The following is a 19,953-nucleotide window of genomic DNA, read 5'->3' as shown; positions in this document are numbered from 1 at the left end:
TGGGTACACACTCTGCAGCTCAGGCTGAGTCCACTCGGGGGCGCTGTAGCCTCACGTCCTGGTCAGGTGCAGCCACTGTGGGCCCCCCTCCTTTAGTGATCCACACAGTGATCTGCAGCAGTCACTAGGAAGCTGATGATGAGCTGATTATGTGCCATATTTAAGAAAAACCTTTAACACAACAACAATTCTGCTCTGTAAACCTGCTCACACTGCTGTCTATAGTTCATGTTAAAATCTGCATCATTTTTATTTTGTCATGTTTGTTTCAGTGGGTAAAATTCTCCTGGTATGAAAAATATATCCAACACGCTCTGTCCTCGCCTCATCCTTATCGCCCTCAGGGAGACCTTCTTCCTGTTAACCTGCTCACCACCTCAGACGAGCGTTGAGGCCTGTCAAACCAGGTCATTACGTACACCAGAATAACTATAAATAATATTCAATAACTGTCAAGTTATTTTATAGAGGTCCACAGGGCCTCGAAGCTGTTGCACCAGATCAACTTGATTCTTACTGTCTGACACTGGCTGCAGATTTTAGGGTAGAACCAGTAGAACCACCATAAGTTATATTTGTAACCTCTGAGATCTCTGTAATATGGATTTCTGCACGTGTTCTCCCTTTGCTGAACGGAGGTTGTCTTTCACATGTTAACGACTGCAGGCTCAAAGCTTATTAGTGAACATCTAAAAGACGTTTTGGATGAAAACTCAATTCTTTCCCAACATCAGTCAGAAAACACAGTCCAATAACTCCTGCTGTCAAGGTGGTGAACGCCATTATTGATGCAAGAAACACCAAGCCGCTCTTCTTCTTGATTGGTTGAAGGTTTCAGACCATGACACTTTGGTAAGCAGACTGAACGACATGAATTGGCAGCTAGAACACATTCTGCTGGGTCTCCCAGTATTCATAGAAGTTCCCCAGGGCTCCATATTAGGACCACTGCTCTTCTCTACAAACATAATTAATGTTTGTGATCATTTATGCTGATGACACAGTTATCTGTTGTTGATCTCCTTCAGTACAAACCCTTGACAGTCTGCGTCTGATGTTCAGTCCCTTTTAATCAGCTTAAGTTGGTGTTAAATTGCAGACAATTTAACTTATTTAAGAATCATTCTGCTCAGAGTTTTTCATTTAAATCTTACAGTGAAAGTTTCCAGGTTGAAACTTAAAGTTTCATTTTTAGGAACAAATCTTGTTTCTGTCTCCAGGTGAGGAAACACCTGATTAAAAAACAAAAAACAAAAAAAACAAACAACTTTATTGGATTAAACTAATAATAAATAAATAAATTTAATAAATAAACTTTAATTATTACAGTGATCTACTCTTTATGAACCCATCTGGCCAGCAGCTGAAGAGGTTGGATACATCTGTAATTGTGCTTTACATGTTTTATTACTGACTGTGGAGATCACGCACATCACTGTTCTCTGTAGACTCAGACTTTCCCATTGGTTGACCTTTACCTGAATAAGGATAATAATAATAATAAAATTATTATTATTTTATTATTACTGTGTCAAAACCTATTTTTGTGTTATTTTAAAAAGCAGTTTCATCAGTTTCATGAAACGCAGTAGCTCTGGACTAAACCATTTATCATTTGTAGGGGTGAACATAGCATCATAAAACTTGAACCACCCAGCTGATCCATTTTATAAGAAAACTTTTATTGCAAGCTTACGTGGGCTAGGTTCCCTGTTTCTCCCTCTGACTCTGAGCCTTAACACAACTTTCATTCTTCTGTCTGTTCTTCAAGAGACAAACACTGACAACACAAGCTGACCAACATTTCTACTGAATTTAAGAAAGAAACACAGAGACCAAGAAAAAAAATGACTTTGGCCTAACCTTTCCATCAGATGTTCACTGACCCGTTATTCAGGTTTCACAGATGACCTGATGGATGTCCTACACCTGAGGATTTCTACTATAATCATCTCATTAAATGTTTCAAACCTCATCGATTGTCTGAAACGTTCCAGCTGCAGAGTTTTTTGGGTTTTTTAATGTTGGAAGAACTTAAAGCTGCTTGATGGTCAATTTACCTGTGTACATTGCACACCTGGTTGCTGGAACCCCATGGACCTTTATACAGAGGGGTGAGAGCCAGCGGGACCCTCACCTTTTTTGGGCTAATGCCGAATTTATCCCGGTTAGTTTGTATTTTTGGAGCTCTGCTTTGATTTGCATATGACAGTATTAACACCACCTGATGCTACATGCTGACTATTTTTTTACACTCTAGAAGATTCCTGTTGGTGGAGCAGCCATGCTGGAAGATTCCTACTGTTGGGACACCAGCAGGAATGCAACAGAGGCTTCCTCTGACGAAATCTCATTCACTGAAGTGACTCAGCTGAATGTATTTTTTGTTTGTGACCGTGCTGTGACAACAAAAACAAACAATAACATGATTTGAAAGAGCACCGAGACAAAGAAAGCTTGAATCAGGCAGAAAGGCGAGAGGTGTGCTGGTGGCTCAGGGTGTCGTGTTGAGGAGATCCAGGATGAAGGGCGAAGCTTTGCTTGACTAGTTGATCGGCATTCCAGCCGGTTTTTATAAGTGACTGAAAGAATGTGATTGCGCTTTCCCCCGGTCATATCTGGGTTTTCCCCTTTCACATGGGTGAGGAGCTCCATCGCGGATTGATGACGCTTACTGGTCAACGCCCTGTAGAGGTTTTCTGGCCTCTGCGAGGAGAACCCTAACTAACTAATGAGGTAATTTATGTTATGTGGGAATGCCTCGGGATCGACAGCAGGAATAGGTAGAGGTTTCTGGAACTGCCCCGACACTAGAGAAAAAAAAAAAAAAAAAAAAAAAAAAAAAAAAAAAGCGGTTGCAATTTTCCCATCAGCTGCCATTGTTAAAAGTGAGAACAGAAATTTGTAAAGATGGACTCGCAGTGAGCTGAAACATGTTCGCTCATCATCTGTTGACGCAGATCATGTGATCACACTGACTCACACACTGCAGAGCTGATTTAATGTGGTTTTATTGCTCAGGTTAAACATCCAGGAAAACAAATCTGAGAACCTGCAGAAGATTCATGTGGCTTCTGTCCCACACAAATTGCAGACTTTAAATACTCAGCACAGAGCCCCCCCAAAAAATCAACAGATCATTACTATTATTATTTAAACTCTGAACATCCACCTGCACACAGCGACCCTCTCAGAACCGTGATTAGAGTTTGGTTACTTTTTTACCCACATGATGAAAACAGAGCTTTCACCTTTCTGATCAACTCTTACAGACATTGCACAGTTGTTCTGTTAGACACTCTCTATGAGTGGGGTAAAGAAGAAATCCACACCCACCTGAACCGAACCCCCACCCAAACAGGAAGTGGATGTTGTTAGGAGGCTAACACTGATTGTCTTTAGCTTCTAAACAGACTGCAGGAAGTAGATTCACAGACGAGTTTCTGCTGCACGCTCTTTGTCTCACTGCAACACAAATACAATTGAAGAAAAGATTAGATGAAACTCCAGCCACCTTCAATGTGAGCGGAGGCCTTCTCAGAACACCTGGAAACAGCTGTGAGGGCGGTCTCATGTTTGTAGCTGCCATGAAACCGATTCCGTCCAATTACTGTGAGCTGAGAGAAGGTTTTCAGAAGGTTGTGAAAAGGTTTGTGAGACCCAGCAAAGCGAGCGCAGCTGCAGTCAGAAAGGTGTCCAGCATGAGTTTACCTGATCAAACAAACCAACAAACAGTAAACCAGACAGAGTCCGCCATCTTTAAGGCTCCTCATCGTCACTCTGCTGCGTCTTCTCCTCGCTCAAGCCGCTCTCGTCGATGTTCTCCAGAGAGTCGGCTCGCTGCACCGTCAGCTCTGACACGCTGATGCACGGCAGCGTGTTCTGCTCTGGGAAAATCCATGGCTTCAGGCCCGGGTTGTGTTTCCTCTTCCACTCCGGGTACTTTACAGAAGCCTTGTAGATCTTCCTCATAGCCTGAGAGGACCGAAATGAGATGGGTCAGAGACACATTCAGATGGGACAGAGACACAGTCTGATGGGACAGAGGTCGTTTACCTTTGGAGCTACAAACTGGGAAACCCTGTTCACCACCCACTTTGGTAAAGAACCTGCAGACAGAGACAAGGGCGCTGAGAGTCAGGCTGAAGTTCACTTTAAACATGAAGCACAGATCGAGTTTACAGATAGAACATTTGTACATAACACACACACAAACACACACAGGCTATGCACCGTTGACTGTCATCAGTTCTTCTGTTGGATGAAGAAGTTTGTGGACCTTTGACCTACATCTGTCTTGCAATAACCTCAAACCACAGAATCCAGTAAATGCCATTTCTGCCACAGGGTCAGATCAAGATCTTCTGACGTTTCTTTCAGAGCGGATATTTGGTGTATTTGGCCAGTAGAAGAGGTACTGTACTTAGTACTTCTTCCGCTAGCCACAGGTCTCACCTCTGGGGTCCACCTGAGTCAGATAGTAGAGGGTGGAGCTGGTGGCTCCGTTGGACTGGATCAGGTACCCCGTGAGCAGAGAGACGGCTCGGACGTAGTCCTTCTTTGGAGGATATTTCTGAGGTGGACAAAGGAGCAGTGAGTGATCGACTGCACTGTCCACTTTGCAGGTATAACTTCACACATCACACCTCAGTGTGCATCTGTATACTGATGATACTGTGCTCTATTCTCTGGAGTGGTATTTACAATTAAAACTTTCACCTACTGATCTGAAGTCTGATTGATTTTGCAACCATGAATCTGCTGGGGTCTGACTAGGTCCTAGTGATAAAGCTCCCCTCTGGAGTCTGCTCTTTAAATAAAATGTTTTTTGTGTCTTTATGTTCCATTTGTCACTAAATTAGTATAAAACCCACCAACACACAGTTAGAGCAGTAAAATACTGACCGAGTGTTTGACCGAGTAGTTGATGATCATGTAGTCGTTGCCGAGTGGAAGCCAAGATCTCATCGTCACAAAGTCTCTGTTTTTCAGCGGGCTCGGGCATTTCCCTTCAAACAGAACACAAACGCATCCACAAAGGTTCAGACACAATCAGATATTTGGCAACTAAAAACCAGCTAAGCCTTTTGAACCAGCACAGACTCAGGCTCAACCTAACCTCAGTTTGATCTGAATTATGAAGCAGAAAGTTAGAGGCCATTCAGGTCTTTTAGACCTGAGTCTATTGGATAGATATGATACAAACCACTGCAGCGCAGTACCCGTAATACCTACAGCGTGCTCTAATCGCTCTATTAGGATATTATGGTCAACAGTATCGAACGCTGCACTGAGGTCTAGCACTGCTATGCTGATGACACGCAGCTCTATCTGTCCATGAAGCCAGATAACACACACCAATTAGTTAAACTGCAGGAATGTCTTAAAGACATAAAGACCTGGATGGCCGCTAACTTTCTGCTTCTTAATTCAGATCAAACTGAGGTTATTGTACTCGGCCCTGAAAATCTTAGAAATATGGTATCTAAGCAGATTCTTACTCTGGATGGCATTACCTTGGCCTCCAGTAACACTGTGAGGAACCTTGGAGTCATTTTTGACCAGGACATGTCCTTCAATGCACATATTAAACAAATATGTAAGACTGCTTTCTTCCATTTGTGCAACATCTCTAAAATTAGAAATATCCTGTCTCAGAGTGATGCTGAAAAACTAGTTCATGCATTTATTACCTCCAGGCTGGACTACTGTAATTCTTTATTATCAGGATGTCCTAAAAACTCGCTGAAAAGCCTGACAGACACTCTCTCTGCTTTCAAGATTAGGCTTCAAACTTTCCTTTTTGCTAAAGCATATAGTTAGGGCTGGACCAGGTGACTCTGAATCCTCCCTTAGTTATGGTGCTGTGGGCTGCTGGGAGATTCCCATGATGCACTGGGTGTTTCGTCTTCACTCACTATGTGTTAATAGACCTCTGTGCTGAATCATACTTGTTATTCATCTCTGCCTCCCTTCCCCTAAAAGGGAGTTTTTCCTTCCCACTGTCGCCAAAGTGCTTTCTCACAGGGGGTCATATGATTGTTGGGTTTTTCTCTGTATGTATTATTGTAGGGTCTACCTTACAATATGAAGCACCTTAAGGCGACTGTTGTTGTGATTTGGCGCTATATAAATAAAATTGAATTGAAATTGAATTGAATCTTTATTATCATGTATTTATTTATTTACTTACTGTTAAGTTATTACAAATAGAACAGACACGACTGGGGGATAGGAAAGGGAAAGATGTAGACAAGAGAAGTTCAAGAAAAGGAGAAGGGAACAAAAACAGAGGGGAAGAGGGACAGAGAGAAAAGACGCTAAAAAAAATCTGCTGGATCACCTGTTAGAACTAAAAAAAGAAAAGTAAAAAGAGAACAACACAGTAGGGAGACCACAGCAACAACCTAGATGAGTATAACTAACAGTAAATAATAAATATTGAGACCAAAGCGTGGTATGTTTTGACGCAGCAGCCAAGGAAGATAGTGTGTGTCTGTGAGCACCAGTGTGCACACCTGTGTGGATGAGCGCGCTTGTATTCAAAAGGTTTATCCACGTAACTATCTGGTAGTAGGTAGGTGTGGGGAGCCATAGCCCCGTCCCCCAGGACATGAAGCAGGCATGGAGGCGATCCAGGCCCCAGACATTCAGAGGCCCCCCAGAGTGTGAGAGTCCAAGGAGGACCACCGGAGGGGCATCTGCACCACCCACGTTGAAAGAGCTGAGGAGAGCCCCAGAGAGTGAGAGTGTGTGTGTGTGTGTGTGTGGGGGGGGGTTTACCCAGCAGCCACGGTGCAGAAGCCACAGGGGGCTGGGGTGACGTGCCAACAGCGCACCGAGCCACAGGCCCAGAGGCCCGAGGTCCCCCCATCCCCTGGAAAGGGCCCAACCGAGTGTCTTTTTATACCTGTCATTTCAGTGTAATGTTAAATCACATCACTGGGTCTCCCTACTTCCACTTACACAACATCAGTTGCTACTCCCTCTTATTCCCTTCGGTCTTTGTCCACCATTCACCTTATTGTTCCCTCTGCCTGTCTCACCATTCTGGTGCTGTGCTAAAGTGTTTTATGGCGTGTATTACATCACCGCTCAGTAAGGGAACTAACAGGAGTAATATCCCACGTCTGCGTTGACCGTCAGCCTGCCGATGTCATACGTATCGATCATGTTGGTGTCCCACTTCTTCCGGTAGCTGGTGTCATGGAGGACGTCGTACAATGTCTCTGCTGTCACATCCTTACAGACTATCCTCATCTGAGACACAGAAAGAGAGAGGGAGAGAGTCAAGCAGAGGTTAGGACCGATCACGCTCAACTCTAACCACCAGTTTCCATGCTGGTGTACTGTGACATTTAGGTGTGCCATGGGATTTTATTACTGCAACTGCATGAAATGTTAGAAACATACATGTGTTTGGATTGTAGGAGGAAGCCGGAGAACCCAGAGGGAACCCAGAGTGATGACTCCTAAGAAAAAAGTTCATGACTTTGAGTCACCTGGTGTCCAGGTTTTCACTGGTAGTGCTATCTTTAAGGGGAGGGTGTGATGACCCATGAAACAGCAGGTGTGCTGTGTTCTACAGGAGCTGATTGGAATGCTGCATGAGCTACATCCACACTGAGTTTCTTCAGTGGAACAGCCTGTCTTGGAGATTCTTTACACCCTTCAGTGCTTCCCAGCACAGGATAATCCCGTAGTCACAGGAGCACACTGATGATGAAGAAGGGAGGTCTAGCTCACGATTGAGGAAGCAAATACAATACAATCGTATTCCCTTGCCATTAATATTCAAGGCTAATGCAGTCTGAGGAGTAAATGAACTGCATTTGAATGTCACACATTTATGTGACTTCAGGGATGCATGTCTAATTGCATTCACAGAGACTCACAGATCTTTTAGCTGATAAACTTCTTAAACACTTTAAACTTGATTTTAATCCTGTTGGTTGAATTTTAGACTCTTTAACTAACAGATCTCCATGTGTGAGAGTCACCATCTGTTTTTCTAATCAGCGGAATTCTTCTATTGGTTCACTACAGGGATGTTGTCTCTCTCCCCTACCATATATTTTGTACACTAATGATTGTCGTAGCACACAGGCTAACAGGCATTGTAAGCCTCCTCCATAGTGAAGACTATTCCCATGGGCCCCCCCCCCATCCTGCACTGACAGTAGTAAAGGGTGCAGCCATTGATGGTGGTGGATAGTTGTATTTGGGGGTTGGTCTTGATAAGCCTTTGTCCTTTGAGTCACATCTTGCTGTCACAACAAAAAAGTTCCAACAATAATTGTACTTTTTACTGAGATTGAGAGTTTTTAACATTTCATTTGAAATGACCATTTATTTAAAAAAGTTTTGTTTAGTATCATTGCCTGGTTACAGTAATCTGTCCTTGACCAACCAGACCAGACTTGGTAACCTGGCAGGGCTCTAGAGTGCGACCAATTTTTTCAATAGTGTGACTAAAAAAAAAATCCTAGGTCGCACCGGTGCGCTGAAAGTGTCCGTGTGGTCAACAACAGACACACATTATGCCCCTATCGTGGTATAAACCAATCAGAGATAGTCAGGGGCGGGACTTCTCTGATTGGCCGTGGTCCAGTTGAAAGTGCAGGTGGATAGAGGGAGGTGAGTAGCTTGAATAAAGCGATATCGATTCATTAAATCCTGAATCGACTTTTAAATATAAACGTGTTTTGCCAGAAACGCCAGAATCTCAGATTAAAGATCACAAAAATATTTCAAGAACCACCAAACAGCAAATGAGAGCAGGTACACGGATTCCACACAAAGACGTAAACACAGAGCGGACCGACGCATCAGAATCAACTTTGTCTTTCTCGGCTTTCTCACCCGACAGCCCGTAGACGGACACGCCGTCGGAGCTCTGCTCTGTGTTTCCGTCTTTTTTGCGCTAGAGTCTGAGCTGCAGGTTTTGTCTCTCCAACCAAAATTCACTGAACCAGCAGCAAAGGAAGCGGCAAACTACGCTTCACATTTGATCAATGTCGTCATGAATTCCCTCTGACTTTTGCTGTTTTGCTTCCACCACAATAAAAATCACACTTCATGCACAGCTCCCTCCCTCCCTCTCTCTCTCTCTCTCTCTCAAATCTCTGTTTTCTGCATTATTCATTCGCTTATTACCCACCAGTCTACCGTTGTTTACAGCGCTGTCGGCCGCTGTCTTTTTCTTTTCTTTTTTGTTTTACTTAAATGACCTCGGACAAGAAAGCGTAATTTCTGCTGTTCAATACTGAAGAAATGTAAACTTTTTAAAATTGTGCAATATTGCAGAATATTTTTAAGGTTATCTGCTATAAAAAGTCAGGCCAGGAAAATCTTCATGTTTTTCTGTGTTTTATTCTCACTTACTTTGACACAAAGGCATCTGCTGTGATGTTCACAATTCTGATGAAGTCTCACAGTGTCAATACTGATAAATGATCAGAATTATAATATTTCTGACTGTCTGAGACTAAATTGAATCGAATCAAATCGGGACCTTGTGAATCGGAATTCAGCCTAATGAGGACTAATGAGGACTAATGAGGACTAATTAGGACAATTGGCAAACAATTTTCTGCAGGTTAATGCAGACGAGACTGAGTGTTTCATTAAGCCCCAAATTAGACAACATCCTGGTTCTTTCTCATTGACGGTGAAAGATGCTGCTCACAATCTTGATCTCTGATTTTTGATGCACATGAAGTCTGTGACCCGCTCTTGCTTTTCCACTTAAGAAATGTCGCTAAACTCAGAACTGCTGTCTCCAAAGGTGAATTGGAGATGGTTGTTCATGCCTTCATCTCCTCCCAATTAAAATATTTTGATGCTCCTTTGTCCCGTCTGTCAAAGACTTCTATAAATTACCTTCAAGCTGTTGAAAATGCTGCAGCAACACTTTTAACTCACTCATAAATTCTCACTTCATTGTTAAAGTCTTTGCACTGGTTTCCAGTTTGGTTTGGATACCAGTTTAAACTCTCACTCTTACTTTGACTGCCTTACAAGGCGAGAGCCCAACTTATATCATCCTTATAAGGGCCACCGTACGCCCTCCTGCCATAGTCACAGACACTTTATACATTTCCATAGCAGCTCCAGAAGGGTTTATTCACCTGTTTCCAGTCACCTGCACCTTGCTGCACAACTGCAGTGTTGGGGCAGTGCAAGAGAAGCCCTTCTGTTAGCGTCAGTTTCTTTTGCAGTTTTCGTCACAGTTGACGTCACAGTTTTGTGGTTCTGGCTGATAATAGTTTGATTCCCATGTTTTCTGAATGAAAGAACCAGTGGTTTCGATTCAGTATTATTTAAATGGAAGCCGCTGGTTCTTTTGGCATTATGATATTGGCAAATCACAACAGCGCTGCGTGCTGTAAGGTCAACACCCTACAATAATCCGCCTCATTCAGAGCTCTCGTGTGGTTTCCTGTTGGGTCTTTTCTGGATAAACCAAAGTGAATTGTTAGCAGAGGAAACACCTGATCAGGTGTTGTTCAGAGGCACCTCAGCAGCTAACCTGAGCAGCTTCACTTTCTCTGCTCTGACCTTATCAGGTGTTCTCAGGTTTCAGTGCTTTTGCATCCGGTTTTATCTCTTTGAACTCATCCAGGCTCAGACCATCTTCAAACTCGGACATCAGTCATCCTAAAAGGAGCTTCACAAGGATCCGTCTCAGGTCCTCTGCTCTTTTATAGTTAGACATTTAACATCTGCTCCATTTCTACTCTGATGACACAAAAGATCATCTTCAGCTTCCTTATTTCAGCAGCTTCACCAGCTCAGACCGAGGTTTCTAACAAAGCTCAGCTCAGGTTTGAAGATTTCATCGTTCCCACAAAATCTCCAAACAAACTAATCATGTGTTCTTATCTAACACAGTCGACCAATATTATCAGCCCAAGATTTTATTCCTTCCACAGTGACAGAAACTTCATCTGTCAGTGAGGATAATCCCTGATAATCTGAAGGCTGTGATTGGCTCTGATTCTCTGTAATAACCAGACTGTAGTCGTCTCCATTCTCCTCCATGAGGTTACCTGCTGTATTGAGTTTTTCAGTCCATCAGGGTCGTATTTGCAGTCCTGGTGTTTTGTTGGACCTGATGAGTTTCTGCATCACGTGTGAGACAAACAGAGCTACAGGAGATCACCATCTAATCCAAACCAGCTCCTCTCTCTGCCTGAAACAAACTGAACGATTTGAACATTAATCAGACAGACACCCGCCGCCTCCCCCTGTGAATGATTATGTGGAGCAGGTTATTATTAATGTGGAGCTGACCGTTCATGTGGACCACAGGAAGTTTCTCTGTACCGTTTCCAGCTCTGCTGCTTTGGTCACTGTTTGCATCGTTGTTGCAGCGCAGCCTGAACGATGACAAACCAAAATGTTCATGTAAAATATTCTCAGCCAGGAAAAACCAGACTGTAATTCCCCCCTGTAGGCATGGAGAGATCTGAGCTCCAGATTTCCACCTGTCAGAGTTTCACAGTGGTCATGTGAGATGGTTTGTTACTGTAGGACGTCACTTTTTTCCACTGCTGTAATCGTGCTGGAGCGGCAGTCATTGATATGGTGATGGCGAGCGCTGTAAACTCTCCGTGTAACTCAATCAGCGAGACTCCGCTCCCTGTTAATCATTTATAAAGTCCGGAGCGCCGAGGCTTTGTGTCCGTCACTCAGTCCATCTCTCCTGCAGAAAACCTTTCAGCTCACTCAGGAGCTGAGCCAGGGTCTGTAGTTCTACTCACTGCCTTGCTTCACAGCACATTGGAGACGACGAGGAGAGGTTCGTTTCCTTCAGATGAACTAAAGACACCACAATTTAAAAGACCCGCATGTCCCCCTCCCCAAAGTCGTCCACTCACCCGCACATCCCCCTCCCCCCATCAGCTCCAGCTTTCATCAGCAGGGCGAGGTCATTTATGGTGCTGGAGAGTTTCATTTACTCTTTTCAGCCTTCAGCAGCAAGAGATGTGACTCGCAAATGGCAGAGACTCCACAGCCAGTCACATGAGATGACAGAAATCACCTGAACAGGTAAAACAGCTGTGTCAGTGCCCAGAATTGCCACAGTGCCCTTCAGCTGGTGATAAGAGGAGTATCACACCCCCCCCAACTCCCAAAGAGATGGACATGAGGAAGCAGCTCTCATGTTTTTGACTGGGCCACGCACACAGCTTACATGGAACCAGTAACCAGTAACCATGTCCATGTTTGAATCCACATGTGCTAGGAAGTCGAATCAGACTGCAGGACGATGTTTTTAATCTTGGTTTTGTGGTTTTCACGTCACGGGAAGCCGTGACTGTGAGGTAAATCAGCAGGTGATCATGTGACCTGTTTGGTCGCTGGCTCCATCAGCAGCTCTGAATTAGTCATGAGGCAGAAGAAGAAGCAGAAGAAATGCCTCGCTGCTTTTCAAAGAGTTCATGAATTATTTACACACAGGAATCATCATCATCACCTCACCATCACCTATGTGTACTTAAAACAAAGACACTCCTCCTCGCACTCACACTTCCTCCGGTCTGCTCAGAGACTTTCTGTGATTGGTCTTGGTTCACCAGAGAAAAGATGTGAGAGAGAATCGACCAAAGAAGTCCCTGGAATTCACCAAATACCTGGGAGGCATGTCATCTCGCTGATGTCATGGCTCAGACGCCAGAGGACACCTTCGGTGTAAACAAGACACCAGCGACTCTGACAAAACACACCAATTACCTGGCCAGGTAACTGGCAAGACTCAGAACTGGAGTTACAGCCAACGACCAATGACTGTGTCACATTTTAACCACAAGCAAACTTTAAAATGTCTTCAGCTCAGTGAACTTCATTAACAAGAACTTTCCATCTTCTTCCACTTATCCAGGTCATGGCCAGGCTGTGTGCACAGCCCAAAATAACCCAAAAGTTTTTGAGAACTTTTAAATCACAGTATCGTCATTGGGTGGCTGGCGTATGTATAACTGGGGGCGATTTCAGATTAGATCACAAGATGGACAGCATGGTAAAGAGTAGCAGGTGACCAAATGCCACATGGCTGAGAGCGGCCGGCCCGGGTTCCAGTGTGATGCACGGCCCTTTGCTGCTGTCATCACTGTTCAAGGAGTTACCCAAATTCAGTTTCAGTAATACTTTTCTCAAGTGGACCAAAATTGTATACAGTGACCCACCCGTCAGGGGTGCCGTCTTTCACCTGTTTGCCCTGAAGCCGCTGGCTTTGGCAGTGAGGGCACGCCTATCTTTGACCGGCATCCACACTGGAGGGCAAGAACACTTTCTCTATTTATGCTCATGATATTCTCCTGTTTTTAATCACATTTGGCAGTTAGTATCCCAAACCTCATTAAACAAACTGATACACTTGGACAGTTTTCAGGTTACAAAATAAATTATGCAAAATCATGACTGCTGTATTTAAATGGAGAGGAAAGCGAATCTCCAATAATAAAACCACCATTTATAAATGCAAAAGAAGGATTTATACATTTAGGAGTCAAAATGACACCAGATATAAAAATAACAGTAAATATTAACTTTGACCTTCCTACAAAAGACGTGACAGAAACTTTGGACAAATGGATGACGATGCCCATCTCTTTAATTAGACATGTCAATGTGATGAAAATGGCTCTATACCCAAAATGTCTTAAGTCGATCTCTTTGCGGTTACCAAAATCATTTTTCAACACGATTCATTCCATCTTCAGTAAATTGATTTGGAACAATACGAAGCACAGAATAAGACTCAGACAGTTATATCTACCCAATGACAGAGAAGTTCCCACATTTGAAATAGTACTAATGGTCTGCATCATTTTACATTCTCAACAGGTTAAACTCATACATTCACTCAGCAGAATTCAAGCAACCAATACAAACAACACAGAATCCATTTATTAAAAACACAGTTGATATTTGGTATAAATAAGCTCACCATCAACAAGTGGTTGTATGTTATATTGGACAAACTGACCAATATTGTCAAAGGAAAGGCAGACGAGTTTGAAATTGTATGAAGACCTTTATTGGATTTCCTAAAATACAACAATGCATAATTCAATTTAAATGATTGGACTGCATCTTTTTTTCCCCTTGTCTGAACGTGTTTGCTCACTCAGGGTGAGAATTTAAAATGTTGGAAATGTCAATGAAAAAATTTAAAATTAAGTGATTTCAAAAAAATAAATAAATTATGGTGTTCCACAGGGTTCAGTGCTAGGACAATTTCTGTTTACATTATACATGCTTCCCTTAGGCAGCATCATTAGAAGACATAGCATACATTTTCACTGCTATGCAGATGACACGCAGCTCTATCTGTCCATGAAGCCAGGTAACACACACCAATTAGTTAAACTGCAGGAATGTCTTAAAGACAAAGACCTGGATGGCCGCCAACTTTCCTGCGTCTGTGTACTGATATTCAGTATTACAAATTATTATCAGGATGTCCTAAAAACTCCCTGAAAAGTCTTCAGCTGATCCAAAATGCTGCAGCAAGAGTCCTGACAGGGACTAGAAAGAGAGAGCAGATTTCTCCTGTTTTGGCTTCCCTTCATTGGCTTACTGTTAAATCCAGAATTGAATTCAAAATCCTGCTCCTCACATACAAGGTCTTAAATAATCAGGCCCCATCTTATCTTAATGACCTTGTAGTACCATATCACCCTATTAGAGCACTTCGCTCTCACACTGCAGGCCTACTTGTTGTTCCTAGAGTATTTAAAAGTAGAATGGGACTCAGAGCCTTCAGTTTTCAGGCCCCTCTTCTGTGGAACCAGCTTCCAGTTTGGATTCAGGAGACAGACACTATCTCTACTTTCAAGATTAGGCTTCAAACTTTCCTTTTTGCTGAAGTTTAACGGCTGGTTCTCCCTGAGCCTGGTGCTGCCAGAAGTTTTTTCCTCCTTTTCCTTCCCACTGTCACCAAAGCAATCATGGGTCATATGATTGGTTTCTTTGTGTAATTGTAGGGTTTTGACCTTACAATATAAGGGACAACTGTTGTTGTGATTTGGCGCTATACAAGTAAAACTGAATTGAACTGAACTGTTTCTCTCCACTTTCAGTTTTTCATCAATTAGAAAATAAACACAACTAAAATTCTGATTAAGATAAGATAACCTTTATTAGTCCCACATGTGGGAAATTTGTTTTGTTACAGCAGAAAGTGGACAGTGCAAAGTTATATAGCAAAAATTAGAGAACAGTGAAAGACAAGAAGAATAAGATACTGTACACAGCTGTACAGTATAGAATAAAATAAAATAGGATAAAAATAGAATACAAATGCTTTATACAACTGAGTAAAAATACAACGATGCCAGAAAAGATTATTGCACATTAGTGTTATTGCACATGTGTGGATGTGTTTGATCAGTTGAAGTCTTTGTTGTGGAGTCTGACAGCAGTGGGGAGGAAAGACCTGCGAAATCTCTCCGTCCCACACCGTGGGTGCCGTAGCCACTGAAGGAGCTGCTCAGTGCTGTCACAGTCTCATGCATGGGGTGGGAGATGTTGTCCAACAGGGATGACAGCTTAGCCACCATTCTCCTGTCACTCACCACCTCCACTGGGTCCAGAGGGCATCCTAGAACAGAGCTGGCCCTTCGGATCAGCCTGTTCAGTCTCTTCCTGTCCCCGGCAGAGATGTTGCCGCCCCAGCAGACCACACCATAAAAGATGGCTGAGGCCACCACAGAGTCATAGATCTTCAGGAGTGGGCCCTCCACTCCAAACGGCCTGAGTCTCCGCAGCAGGTACAGTCTGCTCTGTCCTTTCCTGTAGAGGGCGTCTGAATTATGAGTCCAGTCCAGTTTGTTGTTCAGATGAACACCAAGGTACCTGTAGCGGTCCACAGCCTCGATGTCCATACCTTGGATGTTCAGTGGTTGCAGTGGAGGATGTTTGTGCCTGCGGAAGTCTACCACCAGCTCCTTGGTTTTACTGGCGTTGATCTGGAGGTAGTTCAGCTGGCACCAGTCCACAAAGTCTTGAGTCAGTCCTCTGTACTCCTTGTCGTCCCCATCAGTGATGAGGCCGACTATTGCAGAGTCATCAGAGAACTTCTGCAGGAAGCACTGGGTGGAGTTGTGGGAGAAGTCTGCAGTGTAGATGGTGAAGAGGAACGGAGCCAAAACCGTTCCCTGTGGGGCCCCCGTACTGCAGACGACCCTGTCCGACACACAGCCCTGAGTTCTCACATACTTAAATCTAAATCACAAAAGCAATCAATGTACTGTTTTTGGTTGTTTTTTTTTGCTTTTCAGAACTGAAATGAAAAACTAAAAAAACTAAATATAGTTATTAAAAACTAAAACAAATCAAACTAATAAATACAGCAACCCAAATGTATATTTTACCCTTTCCCCCTGATTCTGAAATAAAACTCTCGGTCTGTCAGGACTGAACCTGCTGCACCATCTGTAAAGTCTGTCCTGTCTGATAGAGCCCATCTGCACAGAAGTGTGTGAGTGAAAGCAGGTCAAACCAATCGACTCCTCCTTCTTGAGTGTGCAGTTTCCTCGGACAATTAGTTTCCACCTGGAGGCCAAACGTATCACCTTTAAACCTCCACAACTCAGCAGGAACAAACCTATCATCAGACACATGAAAGGAGGCCTGAAAACGCTGTGGGATGAAGTGGCAGAGGACAGCGCATGGTGGGAAAGGTGTTCTCAGAACAGGATGTCAGCGGCGTGTCCTGTGTGAAAACGAAGCTCTGAAATAACAAGTTTACACAGATCTGAGAGAGAGGGAGGAACACCAAACAGACCTGTGCTGTGTTTACACACCGCCTGCCTACAGCTGGCTGCCTAACAGTCTCTCTCACACACACCTGACCTGTACACCTGGATGGAAACTTTGAGAGCAGGTCAAACACGCCCAAACAGTGAAAACGTGCATGCATGGATATTTAAAAACCTGTGTTTGGTAGCCTTGAGCATGTGCAGTGGACGTTTAATTACAGCTGTTTAGTAACTCATCACGTCACGTTAACATCATCACTGAGCAGTCTGATCTATAAACGTGACCTAACCCCTCATACTGGATCCAGTTTAAACTGGAGATGTTTGCTGGGATTGAGTGAACAGCCTCATTCAACACGGGTTTATGATGTAACCTATGCAAACAGCTGACGCTGACGGCATTTGGCTGGTGTGCCTCTGTCTCTCCGCGGCTCCACTGCCAAACCACTAACTGCTGTTGGAGTTTCTCTCAGAGTCAATTTTAAAAATGGCGGCAGGAGAAGAAAAAGCCAGAAACACACAGGCTAAATCAACTGCACCAAACAAACCAATCACAGTTGCTGTGAGCCACGTGTGGTTAGATGTCAAGGAGGTGCATGTAACTTATGGCGTGGGGTCTCAGGAAGAATCTCCTTCTCCAGCAAGCTATCAGACTTTCCCGCTGCAGAAATCCTCAAATTTAGAGTCGCTCTGACTGAAGCCGAGACCTTTGGTTTCACTCGTCACTGTCCCCATGCTGCATCAGCTGCTCCAGCCTGAGGTAGGGATTCAAACCTTCAGTGGGTCGCTGTAACATCAGAGTTCTGTCCCACCCACCCTCACAGAAGTGACTGAGCAAAGCTTTAACCTCCCTCCTTCACACTTTGTGCCTTCAACTTTATGGAAAATGTTCTTTGTGTATTTGAAAACAAACCTTCAGGTGTAACTGCATCCATCAGAGTGATCCAGCTGTACACCATGGATCTGGGCTCAAAACTGATTCAGTTGTATCACTCGTATCGATGTTGATTCAGCAGAGAGCTCAGCATCATCAGCATTCAGCTGCACGTTGAAGCAGCTGTGAGGTCAGCAGCCTTCTGAGGAAGCCACCGTGCTTCACCTTTATTCATATAGCGCCAAATCACAGCATAAAGACCTGGAAGCTTCATGTTGTAAAAGAAAGACCCTACAAAGGACCTCTGACTGTCCTCAGCACCAGTTTGAGGCTACGAGCGGGTTAACAGGCTGAAAGATGAAGGTTACTCAGAGGATCGAAAGAGCCTGTTAGAAACTCTGACTGTAAAAATACTTAAACATGAAAAAAAATGCTCGAGTTTGGAGTCTTAAAGCACCAAACAAAACTGCACACACTCCATAAAGTGAATGTAGGCAGTCAGGGGCCCACCGCGGCGTCCAGGATCCGCCCCCTTAGATCAAACAGTGGCTCCAAAGATCTGATTGGTCGTCAATAAGCTGAAACTGACTGAGCAGGTTCGGGAAGAGAGCCGGTTAAATGTTTGCAGAGCTGCTGCCTCCAGGTACAGGTGACATCTGTCAGGTGGGCAGAGTCACACATGAACCGTAACAGGAGTTCTGATGAAGCAGGCCTGTTAACCCTTCTGTTACCCACAATGCACCTGGACCTTTGACAGCTGGCACTTTAATGAGGCTGCCGCCCTGTGACAGTTGTAGATTTCACCTGTTTGTACCAAAGTAACACAGATTTACAGGTTACACCACTTCCAGGAACTTTCAGGTGTTTACCCTGAGCAACTTCCTGTTTCCGCCTTAAAGATAAATAAGTAAAAGTCGTCAATCAATTGATCAGTGATCAGATTTCACTGATGATTCGATGGATTGATGGATGTGTTTCTGTAATTACAGTCCGAGTACCTCATTTATTGCAGTAACAGTACTCTGTGAGTACTCTAAATGTGACATCATCTGATTATTACTTCAGATCAGCTTCAGCATCAAATCTTTGTGAGTCACCATGGTGATGCAAAAAACCTCCAAAATAAAGCAACCAATCAAACTTTCTGAAGAGATGATGACACATGATCAAACCCAGTAGTTAGTGACTAACCAACTAACCAACCCACCGATTAATCGACCATCTGCGCTAGCCTGTGCAGTTCTCAGAGGAAACTTTCACCATAATATAAGCCTCCAGAGTAACTCTGGGATGAAGTAGTGGAGTAAATGTACTCATTTACTTTGACTATTGTTTTTATTGTGAAGGAGCGCGGTCCTTTCGCAGTTAAAGCGCCAGCGGTGACGCGGCTCACCTTGAGCTTCTGCACGGTGCTGCTGTCCTCCTCGCGCCCCCACACCGTCACCCCTCCCTTGCTGTAGCGGCTGGTCCAGCCCTCCGTGCTCAGGCACTGCTCTCTGAACGAACAGAAGTCCGAGTCGTCCGGGATTTGCACCGGCATCTCCGATCAGCTGCCCACCGACCTTTGCACCTCACTGTGCCTGCACGCCGCCCTCACACCACCAACAGGTAACTGCTGTCCCGGTGGGGGGATGTGAGCGGCAGCGGCCGATGATGCGGCTTTTATCTGCCCCAGCGCACAGATAGGACGGAGAGCAAGAGGTCCCACTCTGCTGCTCAAACACTACAATACCCACAAAGCTCGGCGAAGGTGGGACCTATTGAGCACCTGCTGGACAGGTGAAGCCACAGTCGAAGGAGTCCAGGTGGAAGGTTCACCAATGAGATGGAGGACAGAAACACCAACGGGAGATGCACAAATACGAATTTTACACGGACACAAAGACACCGAGAAGCTATAAACCAACAAAAAGAGGTAAACACACGAACACACACACACATACAGCTGGCATCCGATGGGTGTGGCGGTGTGAAATCTCCATGGTAACTAAGATGTGATTGGCTGTCTGTCTTCCTCCTCCTGCCTGCGAGGAGCTGCAGGAATCAGAGCGGAGGGAGTCATCTGTCTTCGCGCACCACCTTTGAGGCCCTGCAGCGTGCTGCCTTCACGTTCCTTTGGAAATGTGAGCTTCCCCGGCTGCAGAGAGCTACCTGAATCTCTCTCATCTGATCTCCGCTCGTTCGTTTCGATTAAAAACACAAGTCAGCGTTTCGACCTGTCACCTGGTACAGCAGATAGACAGTGAGACGGTGTAGTTTGGTAGAAAGAAAATAGTTCCTACATAAAACTGTTTGCCCTGACCTCCTGAT

The 19,953-nt window shown here is 44.3% G+C and overlaps 1 protein-coding gene across 1 annotated transcript; it reads right to left on the bottom strand.

Annotated features, from left to right (window-relative positions):
• Nucleotides 1–2,994: 2,994 nt before the first annotated feature.
• On the bottom strand, nucleotides 2,995–19,374 carry stard15 (StAR-related lipid transfer (START) domain containing 15). The gene is made up of 6 exons (XM_031759226.2): nucleotides 19,037–19,374; nucleotides 7,113–7,260; nucleotides 4,906–5,009; nucleotides 4,456–4,573; nucleotides 4,057–4,109; nucleotides 2,995–3,975 (listed from the first exon to the last, which is right to left on the bottom strand). The coding sequence occupies exons 1-6, from the start codon at nucleotides 19,181–19,183 to the stop codon at nucleotides 3,760–3,762; spliced, it is 786 nt and encodes a 261-aa protein (XP_031615086.1). The 5' UTR covers nucleotides 19,184–19,374; the 3' UTR covers nucleotides 2,995–3,759.
• Between the last annotated feature and the right edge of the window lie 579 nt (nucleotides 19,375–19,953).

The sequence above is a fragment of the Oreochromis aureus genome, linkage group 2, assembly GCF_013358895.1.
Source record: "Oreochromis aureus strain Israel breed Guangdong linkage group 2, ZZ_aureus, whole genome shotgun sequence".
Taxonomy (NCBI): domain Eukaryota; kingdom Metazoa; phylum Chordata; class Actinopteri; order Cichliformes; family Cichlidae; genus Oreochromis; species Oreochromis aureus.
This window is presented reverse-complemented; position numbering and strand designations above follow the sequence as displayed.